Source organism: Salvelinus fontinalis, chromosome 12, assembly GCF_029448725.1.
Source record: "Salvelinus fontinalis isolate EN_2023a chromosome 12, ASM2944872v1, whole genome shotgun sequence".
Lineage (NCBI taxonomy): Eukaryota > Metazoa > Chordata > Actinopteri > Salmoniformes > Salmonidae > Salvelinus > Salvelinus fontinalis.
The window spans coordinates 39,051,128-39,065,896 of record NC_074676.1 but is presented as its reverse complement, the minus strand read 5'-3'; the positions used below and the strand labels follow the sequence as shown (position 1 = coordinate 39,065,896).

The window sequence follows — 14,769 nt, the reverse complement described above, 5'->3', positions numbered from 1 at the left end:
ATTCCCTTCTCTTTCTCACATTGCTGAAGGTTACTCGATCATGGAGGATTTCCCCTTTCTGTAGAGACAGATGGAAAGACAGAGAGGGACTGTGAGAGAATTTGTTTTAAGAGAGGACATTTTTATCTTTCAAGGACTTTCTACAGCAGTTCTATTTAAGAATCCGTCTCTGGAGTTTGGACAACAGAAGAGACAACCTCAAAATGGAATGCTAATACAGCTATTCAAGAAAGCTATCTGGAGCACTGACTGAAGACCGCTGGTCTTGTTGAGACTTGCGTAGCCTACAGCACTTGGGACTCCTATATTTTCTGCTTCTCCCCAGTCTCTCCCCTTCTCATGACCTACAGTTACCCCAGTATCCTGGTGCGTCAGAAGGGCTTGCGTCCTTTCTTCCCCTCCACCTGGCTCTCCCTGCCCAAAGGTCAGCACACCTGTGATTGGGGGGCTGGTCGGGGGACACCCACCTACCCACCCACCGCTCCCTGGGTCTTCCCAGGCGGTATCAGCATGTGGTGGCTACAGCCCTGGCAGGAGAGCCCTTCGGTGAGGATGAGCTCCATCTGAGCTCCAGCTCGTCTCACAGCTGTTGTGGGTGTGTGGAGCCTCTCTTTTCGTTGTCAGCCCAGCAAGTCATACTCTAGCAGCCAGAAGCTTTGACCCACAATGAACAAAGATCACCGATTTCCAAGGAAAGGGAGCCTGTTTGGCTATGGCCCAAGCAGCCACGGTCGGAGACACTCCTGCTTAGGGTATGTATGTAGAACCGGATCTTGTATGGGGTACGTGATTATCTTGAGTCTTTTTAAAGTTTTTATATGGCCTTTTGTTTTTTGCAGTCAATTCAAACTCAATCCAAGCAGTTGTGGTTTCAGACTAAACATAATTTTTTTGTTATTGTCATACACAGCGGGTTAGGTGCAGTGAAATGTGTTTGTGTCCTTCTAGTTCATGTACAACATGACTGCACAGCACAGGTTAGTATTAGGTGCAGATTTAGCTTTTCAAAGTAGCTGTGATGCTGGTGTGAAAATGTTTGTGGCTATGATTTTGTTTGTAAAAGCAGTACAATTACTTTACAGAAGTTTATCCAACAGCTTTTAGAGGAAGCGAGTGAGTTTTTCAAACAGGCACACTTTTGCCCAGTGGACTTCCTGTTTTTTGGGGTTAAATGGAGCAACTGAATTTATTGTAACATGTTCAGTTTCAGAAATTACTGTTTTTTTTATTTGTTTTTTGTTTTACAATTTTCCTCAATCGCGTACAAGCATTTTTTGGAACAATTTAGTTGATTTTCAAAACATAGCTCACAAGATTCAGAACTCTGTGGCCTTTTGCAAAACAGTAAATGTGTTTTCAAAATGTAGTTGCCTTCTCAAAACATAAATACAAGAAGAACATACAGTTGAAGTCAGAAGTTTACATACACTGAGGTTAGAGTCATTAAAACTAGTTTTTCAATCACTCGACAAATTTCTTGTTAACAAACTATAGTTTTGGCAAGTCGGTTAGGACATCTACTTTGTGCATGACACAAGTAATGTTTCCAACAATTGTTTACAGACAGATTATTTCACTTATAATTCACTATATCACAATTCCAGTGGGTCAGAAGTTTACATACACTAAGTTGACTGTGCCTTTAAACAGCTTAGAAAATTCCAGAAAATGATGTCATGGCTTTAGAAGCTTCTGATAGGCTAAATTACATTATTTGAGTCAATTGGAGGTGTACCTGTGGATGTATTTCAAGGCCTACCTTCAAACTCAATGCCTCTTTGCTTGACATCATGGAAAAATCAAAAGAAATCAGCCAAGACCTCAGAAAAACATTTTTTAGACCTCCACAATTCTGGTTCGTCCTTGGGAGCAATTTCCAAAGGCCTGAAGGTACCACGTTCATCTGTACAAACAATAGTACGCAAGTGTAAACACCATGGAACCACACAGCCGTCATATCGCTCATGAAGGAGACTCGTTCTGTCTCCTAGAGATGAACGTACTTTGGTGCGAAAAGTGCAAATCAATCCCAGAACAACAGCAAAGGATCTTGTGAAGATGCTGGAGGAAACCGGTACAAAAGTATCTATATCCACAGTAAAACGAGTCCTATATCGACATAACCTGAAAGGTCGCTCAGCAAAGAAGAAGCCACTGCTCCAAAATCGCCAGAAAAAAAGCCAGACTACGGTTTGCAACTGCACATGGGGACAAAGATCCTACTTTTTGGAGAAATGTCCTCTGGTCTGATTAAACAAAAATAGAACTGTTTGGCCATAATGACCATCGTTATGTTTGGAGGAAAAAGGGGGAGGCTTGCAAGCCGAAGAAGACCATCCCAACCGTGATGCACGGGGGTGGCAGCATCATGTTGTGGGGGTGCTTTGCTGCAGGAGGGACTGATGCACTTCACCAAATAGATGGCATCATGTGGTGGGAAAATTATGTGAATATATTGAAGAAACATCTCAAGACATCAGTCAGGAAGTTAAAGCTTGGTCGCAAATGGGTCTTCCAAATGGACAATGACCGCAAGCATACTTCAAAAGTTGTGGCAAAATGGCTTAAGGACAACAAAGTCAAGGTAGTGGCCATCACAAAGCCCTGACCTCAATCCTATAGAAAATTTGTGGGCAGAACTGAAAAAGCGTGTGCGAGCAAGGAGGCCTACAAACCGGACTCAGGTACACCAGCTCTGTCAGGAGGAATGGGCAAAAATTCACAACTTATTGTGGGAAGCTTGTGGAAGGCTACCCGAAACGTTTGACCCAAGTTAAAACAATTTAAAGGCAGTTCTACAAAATACTAATTGAGTGTATGTAAACTTCTGACCCACTGGGAATGTGATGTAAGAAATAAAAGCTGAAATAAATCATTCTCTCTACTATTATTCTGACATTTTACATTCTTAAAATAAAGTGGTGATCCTAACTGACCTAAGACAGAGAATTTTTACTTGGATCAAATGTCAGGAATTGTGAAACTGAGTTTAAATGTATTTCACTAAGGTGTATGTAAACTTCCGACTTCATCTGTAAATACATAAATGCCTTCTCAAAACTAAAAAATCCCAGTAGATCAATATATTTTCTTTGTAGTTACTAAATCATGATTGTCAAAATTAGAAGTACTGTCCAAAGGTGTAGCATTATGGGCAATTACTCTCATTTTATGCACCAAACAATTTCATACACCAAATATTATAATAAAATATATTTTAAAAAGGTGGGCTGCATTCATTCATCAGAATTGTCACAATCCAATTCCATGATGTTTTCAATACAAAGGTTTTCTCAATGTTTGTAGACTTTCCATTGGTTAAGTAACACTATCCACAATATAAATAAGGAAAGGTGAATAAAAAGGAGGAACACAACTGATATCAATTCAAAGCAAAGCTGTATTAGGTCACAATGTTGAAGATGATGACTTTGAGGTAACACAACTTTATTCTCTGCAATATTGTAAAAAATCATGAGAATTAGACAGTCCCTGTTGCCTAGATCTTTCCATATGTTGGACATGGTATGACACTGCTGGGGTGCATTAGGTTTTACTGAGTGCAAGAAACAGTGAAATCAATTGTACACTTCTCTTCTGATGAAAAACAACAGTGAATATTCTATTCACTGATAATATTTGTATTTAAGGTTATGCAAAAGGTGGTCTAAGATATGCACGTCCGGTATTAAGGCAATAAAATGGTCAGAAGTTCTGTAAATGTATTCAAGCGTTTGATCATTGCTGTTCTGCTATAGATACATTTCAACAAAGATCCCAAAATTGCTTGTACACAATTAAGAAACTGTACTACACAGTAAAGTGTTGCGTGGATGGTGTTGCAGTATGAACAGGCTGGGCTGTGTGTGGACTGGAGATCAGATGTGTCTGTCTGTGTGAGCTTGTCTGTGAATGCACGGTGTATGTCATGTTTTTTGTTTTAATACCTGTCTGGGTAAAAGTTTGCTTGTGTGTGTGCACGCACTGGTGTGTGCGCGCACTGGTGTGTGTGTGTGTACTGGTGTGTGTGTACTGGTGTGTGTGTGCACGCACTGGTGTGTGCGCGCACTGGTGTGTGTGTGTGTACTGGTGTGTGTGTACTGGTGTGTGTGTGTGTGCACGGGTGTACTCTGCCTGCTCTGTACACTGTGCTGTAACAGCCTGTGGGAAAGGAGAATAGGATCGATAACACCACCCCTGTCTGCTGATGTCACAACTGGGAGGGGGTGGTGGGAGTCACTCTAGTGGAACACTGTGTGGGTGTGTGATTTGTGTGTGGGTTCGAGTGGGTGTCCGAGTGAGTGTGTGAATAGCCACATGATAGTCCTATGGAGCCACCCTCCACACTGGTTTATATTCGTATACTGTGTGTGCTTTCACCCAGCCGTCTCCTATTATGAGTGAGGCACCACTGGGATGGGTGGCACAATGTGGTATTAGCTTCTCCAGGTTAACAGTTGGCTGGGGTCACCAGTGACTCACCCACTGATCAGAGATCCCACCACCAGAGGCCTGACTAGATTAGTCTGCCCTCCAGTTCAGATGGGCAGTATTTTGGGATTGGGTTGGTGTGGCTCAGTTGGTAGAGCACGGTGCTTGCAATGCTAGGGATGTGGGTTCGATTCTCATGGGGGACCAGTAAGAAAATATATCCACTCATTATTGTAAGTCACTCTGGATGAGAGCGTCTGCTAAATGACTAAAATGTAACATTTGAGTTTCAACATCTTGCTTTGTTAATACTGTGTCTCTATAGTGAAAATCTGGCCACACATTTATTCTATCCTCTTTATGCTTCATCTGATCTGCTGACTTCTGCCACACTGAGAGATACACGAAGCAAGTCAGTCAGAAGTTACTGGGCACTCGAGTGTCCAGACTGAGATTACTGTTAGACCAGAGAATTGTCATATCTCAATCAGCCAGGCACGTTTCTAACAGCCGCTTCAAATCTAGTTTGCCACAAAGAGAGAGAATGAAGGGCTGCGACGATAACATTATCGCAATATTTTTTCCATGGCAAAAATGAAATCACGAAGCAGACCAAATTCAACCTACTGTATGTAAAATATTGTGTGCTATAGCTCGGAAAATAAATAAATATGATGGATTATAACATAATGATGTTTGTTTGCAACAATATGGCTGTTCTTCTAAAGAAGTTAAATTCGCTTCGTGTTTTGTGTCCTTGCCACAATACTAATGAGTATCGCGATACTGGTATCGTCCCGGCCCTAGTATAATGTAGCAAAACACCTTTTGAAACGCCAAATTAAAACTCTGTATTCTTATTGGACGAGTTCCTGTTGGTGCCTCCTGAATAAGACCCAAGCAGCCCAAAGAACTGGAATGATAAGCATGGCAACAATGACACAACAGCCCTGGTCTGTCCCCCTAAAATAAAGCCCCAGAGCCTGGAATAGTTCCCAGACCCCGTCAGGGCAGCTGCAACAGTGGCTCATGTGCGTCACTACTCCAGCTCCATGTTTTCAGCATGACTGCCTTTCCCCATCACCCTCCTCCCAAAATCATATTGATTCCTTCATGCCCGGCTGTAGGAGATTCAGTCATTTGGGACTAATTTTTGTTCTGCTGCGTGCTGTATCTGTCCCTTGTAGTAGCTGGTCATACATCCTTAATGTAACCACATCTCAATCCCTTCCAATTGAAGGACTGGCAAAAGGGTGACTCTTACATATTGCTCTTATTATTTTGTATATTATATTCATCTTTAATTTTCATGTTTCAGAAGGGGAAGGGGAAAGGAATAGTGTGTCAGGAGGAGGTTATGAGATGGTTGGTGTGGATTGAATATAGTTTCGGTTTAGTATCGCGGTATGAAGTGACATCTACTGGATAAAGCCTCTTGGTTCATGTTTCACATGAACAAATTTGTTCAGTCAATTCCAAGGAGGTTTTGAGAGGTTTTGAAAGGCAGAATCTCAGGGGAATACCATCAATTCAACTGAGTGTTTACATTTGCCACTCTGCTATAGATCTGTAACATATACTTGTGTATGGAAAGAGTCATTAGGTTTTTAGACTACATGTATGGTTTTAAAACTCCTGCTGTCGTTTACTCAACAGAAATGGTTTTGGAAACATTTACAGTTTCTTAAGTTTGGGGAACTAACAAATAGTGGATTAACTTTATCTTTACTCTCTAAAATGAACCACATTTCTGAGAATGATAATATGCTTTTCTTACAACATAATGTAAATAGTTTACACATTTCATATTTAGGTACAATGTTCAAATTATGAATTGATCGCCACGTGAGGGTGTTAGAAAGTCAGTGATGCAGTACCAAATAGACCTGTGTTCACCATCAGTGGAAGAAGATAAGTGCAAATGATAAGCCTTTAATAATTTGTCTTTGTCATAAAACATTTCAAACTTGACACTCCAGCCAGCCAGAGGGGGACAGTGCTGCGGGGAACACTCTGCTCTGGATATGGTTGCTCACAGGGGAGGGGAACGCAGCATGGTACTGAGGCACATTCTTAGTGCCTAAGCCACCCAGCCCGCCGTCTTTTTTATGACCCAGCACGTTTGTCAGGCACGTTGCGCAATGATCCGAGGGTCCGATGTACCTTGTCTGTCATAGATTGTCCAGATCATTAAGATGCCTTTTAACAGTCCTCCTAACTGGAATATTATTATCCTCAGTGCTGTCAGGACTTCAGTGTTGGGACCAATTCCATTTCAATTCAGTCAATCCAGAGATGATTGAATTGATTTAAACCCTGTCCAGATTTGATTGTTGAGTTAAACCCTGTAGGGCTTTATGGTATTAGCTTTGAAACTTTTTGGGGGGGAGATACTCCGCTCTGCACTTGTTTTTTTTATTGTAACATTCTCCCCCGGTCTTCCCAAGATGGCTACTATCACCAGTGCGATTGCAGACAGGGTAATTCTACACTGAACAAAAATATAAACATCCCAAACATGCTCAATAGGTGAAATGTGTGGTGAGTATGCAGGCCATGGAAGATCTGGAACTTTTTCAGCTTCCAGAAATTGTGCTGAAACATGAGGTGATGGCGGCAGATGAATGGCACAACGATGGGCCTCAGGATCTTGTCACGGTATCTCTGTGCGTTGAAATTGCCATCGATAAAATGCAGATGTTCGTTGTCCGTAGCTTGCCCAAACGACGCCATACGTCTGCCATCTGCCCGGTACAGTTGAAACCGGTATTAATCTATGAAGAGCACATTTCTCCAGCGTGCCAGTGGCCATCGAAAGTGAGCATTTGCCCACTGAAGTTCGCTGTGACGGCTGAACTGCAGTCAGGTCAAGACTCTGGTGAGGATGACGAGCACACCGATGAGCTTCCCTGAGACGCTTTCTGACAATTTGTGCCTGAATTCTTTGATTGTGCAAACCCACAGTATAGACGTATTGCCAAATTCCCTAAGACGGCTGATGGAGGTGGCTGATGGTAGAGAAGTTAACATAAAATTCTCTGGCAACAGCTCTGGTGGACATTCCTGCAGTCAGCATGCCAACTGCACGCTCCCTCAAAACATCTGTGGCATTGTGTTGTGTGAAACAACTGCACGTTTTAAAGTGGCCTTTTATTGTCCCTAGCACAAGGTGCACCTGTGTAATGATCATGCTGTTTAATCAGCTTATTGGTGTGCCACGCCTGTCGGAGAGATGGATTATCTTGGAAAAGGAGAAATGCTCACCAAAAGGGATGTAAACAAATTTGTAAACAACATTTTGAGAGAAATAATATTTTTGTGCACATGGAACATTTCTGGGGTCTTTTATTCAACTCATGAAATATGGGACCAACACTTTACATGTTGTGTATATATTTTTGTTCAGTATATTTTAATCGCAGTATGCCTGTCATTGGTGTGTGTGACAGATTCATGTTATCCTCGTTCCCAGAGAGGGTCAGAGGTCATTTACCTGGGTCGCGTTCATTAGGCACTGTATGGAAAACGATAGAAAACATTTTGCTTTGGAAGTTCCCAGAAAGGGTTTAGAGGTCATTTACCTGTGTTTTTTTTATTTCATTAGGCACTGAAAATGAGCGTGGACATGACCAGCTAGTGTCACCCTGTCAGTTTTCTTCTGTTTGATGCCTTACGAACATAACCCTGCTGCTGTGACTGAAGGTGAGAAAGTAACGACTATACACTATACTCCAACGTATGTATTTACATTTTTTAAACTGTTTTCACATTGGGTTATGTGAGTGCTCTCAGGAAGAATTTTTCTTTCTTTCTTTGACAGCATGCATCCTCTCATTGTAAAAACCCGTGTTTTGAGGCATGTGTGGGGCCCATGAATGGTACAGCCAATACGGGGTACAGGAAATGTTGTAACATCCCCTTCTTCCCCCTTATGGCCTCGTGGTCCTCCTCACCTACCTCTCTGTGGGTAACGTCCTTGATGTTCAAAAGGCTCCCCTTTACCCTTCCCCTCCCACATGTCTGCCAACACGTCGACCCGGGCTCTGTGCCATCTTCCTCAGTGGACAAATATTTACCCCTGATTTCATCAGGGACGCTCTGTGAGCTCATGAGCCATTTCAGTCCACGGCTTCCTTAGACCGTATTGATCTGGGCTTTGGCTCAGGGCAGAGAACTTTTGGAGATTGGCTAGTCTCGGAACAAGACATGTTGCTATGTGAGCTGTCACCTAGCAAACATGCTAAAACAGGAGTGGGCAATCTTACCCTGTGAGGGCTGATATATGGGTGCCAGCTCCAGCCAAGTAGTACCACACCCCATAATACTAATCTCAACCAATCATTGTCTTCAATTTAGGCTTTTCTTAGTAAAAACTGTTCTCAGTTTTATTGTGACACGCTACAATGTGTTACTGTCACACTCTCTTTTTCTCTCTTGCATTTGTTTTGGGGGGGCCTAAGCAATGTCAAGTTTAACTCTTAAAATGCAGAGAGCGTTTAAAGAGTTAAACTTGGAGACACTCTGAAAGGGCAGGAGCCATGCTGCCTCTGAGACCGCCCCTGTTTTCTCTGACCTCACAGTTCAACTGGTCCACACACAAACACACACATGCTCAGGAAGGGATCACTCACACAGACACACAAGACACATTATATAGCAAGACTTGCACACAAGCGCACCTATTGGGTTTTCGAGAGCGTCCATGCGTATTGCGATGGCTACAGTTGTCAGAGGGAGTTGGGACTTGGTGGTGGAAGACGGGGTTTAGAAAATGCGGAGGAGAGCAAGACATTGACGAGGAGATATAAAGAACGCAGGGGGGAGAGTGTGAGAACTTTGATCAAGCCTTCCTACAGAGATTGTTAAAGAGAGCCAGACACAGGAATGGAAAGGACAAAATCAAGTTAGTTAACCTGCATGTTTCATTTTCACCTGCATCCTGATAGAAAATAAATTCAATCTTGAAGGTTTAAGTTCTAATCACACAGAGAGCTTAACTGATGCTTCTACATTTAATAATTTAGCAGACTTTATTATCCAGAGTGAGTACATACATTTTTCAAGCTGGTCCCACATGGGAATCGAACCCACAACTCTGGCGTTGCAAGTGCCATGCTCTACCAACTGAGCCAACTGTTGAATATGCACTGGGTGACAAACTCATCCAAGAAAATTACATTTTTTCCCCCTCCCACAACCACGTATGAGGATGTCCCCCGGTAGAAAAATGTTGACTTTTTGAAAAAACACAGCAGCTTTTCAAGAGGAGGATTTTTCAATGTTTTTGACAGGAGGAATGTTGGTGGGAAATACCAAGGAGGATTTTCCTCAAAGCCTTTCTCCCAGATTCTCGCTGAGATTCTCTTGCCGTTTTGGCTTTTCTTGTTGTTGCGGCGTCTTCGGTCCTCTCTGTTTGACATATCATTCATTTGAGTGGCAATGGGAGCCAGGTGCGGCGTGAAGAAAGCAACAGGGTCGCGAGAAAGGAGACTGGCAAGAGAACCACAGCTGTCAAAAGAGGAAGGAAACAAAGAAAAGCAGAAGTAGAAAGAAAGAGCAGAGAAAAAAAGGGGGAAGAAATATGAGTTTGCCAACAAACTGTGTACTCCTGGCCCCCTCCTCGGACCGGTCGTTCAAAGTGCGGAATGGGAATATCTGTGGATCCCTGTGCGCAGTCAACCGGCCCATTGACATTGTGCAGAAGCGCAGGCGGTAATGCACCATTTTTCCCTCTCGCCTATTTCTCCCAAATGTTGCACATTTCTGCTTATGTTTAAGGCCAGCTTCAATTTAACACTGCTCATTCTTCCTGTCTTGGTACTGGTTTTGTGTCACCATTGTTACCACGAGCTGTGTTGGGTCTTAGAAGTGGTGGGAAACTTATTTTAAGTTTCTCTGACGTGGTTTGGTGGTTGGTTGTTTGTCAGTGACGTTGCTATAGCCATGACTGTGACTAGACTATGACTGTCAGGCTAGAATGATGTAGCCAGAGGGTTTATTTTATTGAAGAACACATGGCTTCTCAGCACAGGTGAAGTCTGGGGTCTTCTGGCATTTACACATCAACACACACGGCCCACACCACACTCAACAGATGGCAATACGTGAAAGGGACCATTTATGTTAGCTATATAGTTTGGACCCAGGGACTTGAGTCCACATTAGTCTCAGTGCTCCCGTTAAAGAAGCAAAAACAAAATGTGGCTAATTCTGTATCTGGTATTTAAAAATGCATGACGACAAACACCTGCACCGTGGGAACAAAGTAATGTCAGCCCCAAGTGTTCAAAACTCTTCGAAGGCAACGTCTAATGAACGTTGAGTCAGACATATTGATAGGCCGGGGGTGGTGGCCTGATGAATTGAACATATAGTATGTGCCTAATACAGTTCACATGAAAACTACAGTACTGTATAATCTTTCAAATCTCCTATCTAGCCTCTCATCAGTACTGTGCTTTACATATTAATGCTTTGGGCTTAACACAATTAAGTCATGAGTAGGAGCAGGTGATTTAGAGTTAATACTGTGGATATACACTAACAGGAAATTCAGCTCTTGAGGTTTTTTGTCTGGTGGCGAGAATGTCAGTCAGTGTGAGAGGACCGCCCCCTTTCCTCTTGTTGGGTTCAGTCTCTTTCAAGCGTCCCTCGCCTCGTTTAATTTAGTCTTGTGTCGTCTTTTGTCATCTTGTCTCGTGTCTAGCTACACCCTGGACCTCCTCCATCTTTTTTTTCAAACAATCTCTTGATCATATTAGTTATCTCATACATTAGTATAATACAAGTATTTAATAATACTTGTTTTATTACTGATAGTGCTATAAAGCATAAGAATATTGCATGACTGTATGATTATGTTTTGGTTAGACTAAGAACAATACCGAGTTCTTTAGTAGATTTAACCCGGTGTGATGAGTAATGTGTGGTGATATTAGATGCATCCCATAATGACCAGGCAGCTCAGAGCTCACATGTGATTCGGATGAAACCATTTGACTACCTTTTCATAATGTGCTGCTTCCTGCTAGACCTCAATGACGTGGATGACCAAATGATGGACTGAAAACCTTATGATATGATAAGCGTAAACAAGTTTGGATATTATTAGCAGGCTGGCATAAGTAACTGAAATTAGAAGTGAGGTGTTGTCAGACACAAGTCCACGTGCGTTTGTGACTAGCCTCTTGTGAAATTTCCCATGTACGTGCAGCAGCTTATTCCAACGGCAGTCTGAGTCACAGAGAGTATATGTGACCCGGTGAAACCGCCTCTCCTAGAAAGCTATCAGACAGACAATAATATGAGTTTGACCTATGACCCTGTGTGGTTCTACAGTAGCTTGCCCAATTTGCTCCTGGGCCCGAACCAATTTCACCATATTTGGAGATGTTGCACAAAGCCCTGCCCCCTTAGAATCTCAAAGGGCAGTTTGTTCTTGTATTTGTTGTTGGTTGTGTTACGTCTGTTTGAGTTTTTTTTAAAAGTAGAGGCAGAATATGCTGTATAAACAGACATTTTGTACAACCCCCAAACAAAGAAGGCATAGACCGGAAGGTAAAAACATGTTTAAATTAATTTTGGAGAGACTGTATATTAAAGACTTGGATTCATTATTTCAATGGCATTATTTCAATACCCTTTATCTTCTTGACTGAGGACTCTACTCAGTTCAAACTAATACGTTAGTTTATATAAAATAAAGACATTCTAATAAGATATCAAGTTTTCTTTTGTTCTCCTCTAAAATCATTATTCTGTTGTGACTCATCCCAGCAGCCTGCTCCCTGGTTTTGATAGAATAGGGACCCCCAGTTCCTTTTTGCATAAAATAACAAGAACTGTGTTAATTGGGTAGCAAACAAAGCCCCATGCTGATGGAGTTAAAGCCTGTGAAGTGGTCTTATCTGGTGTCCATTAAGCCACACTGTGCTAGTTGATCTGCAACGACTCGGAAACCACTGGTGACTTCAACACACAGCCGTGCTCAGGCACCTCTGCCTCTGTGGTCGATGACAGTGCGAATGTGAATGTGTGCATATGAGAATACAACACACACTAGCTACTGCAGCCCAGCCATCTCTCTCTACCCATCATCCCCAAAGATATCGAAACATGCAGCCTTTATCAGTCTCATCAAACAAACATTGTCATAGAAAAGGGACAGACTCTTTTATGTTTCCTTCCTAAGAGACACCAGGCACATGTGACGAGGACGACATCAGGCCTCAGTCCTCCTCTTATTGGCTGCAAAGTCTTGATGTGAGGAGGAAGTGGAGGAACCTGCCTCACACCAGGGCTCCATCACTTATTAATTGAAAGGCACCTATTAAAGCCATATGAGCCTTGTTAGAGGAGAGTAGCACCCCTGCTCCACTGAGCTTGTTTGTTCCACGGCGAGCCCTGCCTACCTAATTGTGGTCGTTCAATGGATGGTATATGTGGGTTGGATTCAGGGGTCGATGTCAAGGGCCAAAAAAAGACCTGGGTCCCTAATCACTCAGCTGTCAGGACACAGAGTGTGTGTGTGTGTGGGGAGTGTGTGTGTGTGTGTGTGGGGGGGGGGGGGGGGTGAACAAGAGTGTGTGTGTGTGTGTGTCTATTCTGAGTACAGGGTTAAGGGGGTCTACTTATCAATGTAACTGATGGGAAAAGGGCTGCAGGTTTCTGACAGGGCTGCATTAGTTTATGACCTGAGTGCTCTAATCCATGTATCAGCCCTTAACCATTCAAGTTAATGACAAACACCTCATCCTTGCATGGTGTGTCATTAAATTAAGAGTTTCCATGTTAGTGCTAATCAGTTCCCAACGTCCCGTACCCAGCATAATCAATAGGATGAGTCCGACCTACTGATGTTAGTCACCAAAGTCCTGTTCCTATAGCTGAAACCCATTCACATCAACACCAGTCAAATCAGAACATTGGAATATCCTATTTTCACTTGGAAAAGGTATTGAATAGAATAAAACCTTAAAATGTTATAGTCTTATTACATCGTCAACTCGTTCTACCCCGAAGTGTGTTTGTTGTATCTGAGTGTAACTCTGGCTTGTTCGCTCTCAGGGCATTTCAGAGCGTTGTCAGGTTCTTCGTTTTGAAATTCAAACCGTTACTTTCGCTCTCGGAGAGTTCAGAGCGCACACTGGATGTTCTGGTCGACGAGTAGGGTTGATCTGAGTGTTCTGACCTCACAATGACAGTCAAGCACCCAAGCTAACTGGCTAACGTTGGCTAGCTTGCTAGCTATTTTCAGACACAAATGAAAAAACATTTCGCTCTGAACAGTTAACTCGCCCCACCGGAGCTGGTTAGTGTGTTTTCGTGTTATCAAGAGGGGTAATGACTGTAACTGTATTACTGGCAACAATTTATTCAATTTATTTAATTCAACACTGGTGTGCCTGGCCAAAGAGCTTATCTTCATGTCATCCAACAAATGTAAATGCCTGAAGTTTGCTAAATGGCATTGGCACTTGGATTGGAACCGGTGCTTTGGTCATGAAAATAAACCCCCACCTGTGGACGTCGGGCCCTCATACCACCCTCATGGAGTCTGTTTCTGACCGTTTGAGCGGACACATGCACATTTGTGGCCTGCTGGAGATCATTTTGCAGGGCTCTGGCAGTGCACCTCCTTGCACAAAGGCGGAGGTAGCGGTCCTGCTGCTGGGTTGTTGCCCTCCTACGGCCTCCTCCACGTCTCCTGATGTACTGGCCTGTCTCCTGGTAGCGCCTCCATGCTCTGGACACTACGCTGACAGACACAGCAAACCTTTTTGCCACAGCTCGCATTGATGTGCCATCCTGGATGAACTGCACTACCTGAGCCACTTGTGTGGGTTGTAGACTCCGTCTCATGCTACCACTAGAGTGAGAGCACCGCCAGCATTCAAAAGTGACCAAAACATCAGCCAGGAAGCATAGGAACTGGGAAGTGGTCTGTGATCACCACCTGCAGAATCACTCCTTTTTTGGGGGTGTCTTGCTAATTGCCAATAATTTCCACCTTTTGTCTATTCCATTTGCACAACAGCATGTGAAATTTATTGTCAATCAGTGTTGCTTCCTAAGTGGACAGTTTGATTTCACAGAAGTGTGATTGACTTGGAGTTACATTGTGTTGTTTACGTGTTCCCTTTATTTTTTTGAGCAGTGTAGAATGGTCCAGACACTTTTTTTGCAATTTCACTTGTTTTTGAGAAACTTATCGCAACCATTGATTAATTTCCTCATCCTTGTTGTACGGTGCAGGGGCTCTGATTTATTGTTATTATTATTTATTTTTACAAATGCAAACACTCTCAGTAAAGTGATGCAGGTCTTTAGATGTTGTAC

General features: G+C 42.9%; 1 protein-coding gene across 4 annotated transcripts in view; it reads left to right on the top strand.

Moving 5' to 3' along the window:
* LOC129867368 (cAMP-specific 3',5'-cyclic phosphodiesterase 4C-like) overlaps positions 1-14,769 on the top strand; it is a 151,127-nt gene that overhangs the window by 87,420 nt on the left and 48,938 nt on the right. Inside the window, exon 1 of one of the 4 annotated variants that reach the window (XM_055940728.1) lies at positions 6-752. The exons of 2 other annotated variants lie outside the window; for them this stretch is intronic. In XM_055940728.1, the coding sequence (XP_055796703.1) occupies positions 667-752 (86 nt within the window). In that variant the 5' untranslated portion in view covers positions 6-666. Of the gene's footprint in view, positions 1-5; positions 753-9,002; positions 10,144-14,769 lie in introns of those variants that run through there. One more of the 4 variants, XM_055940727.1, reaches the window with a different exon arrangement.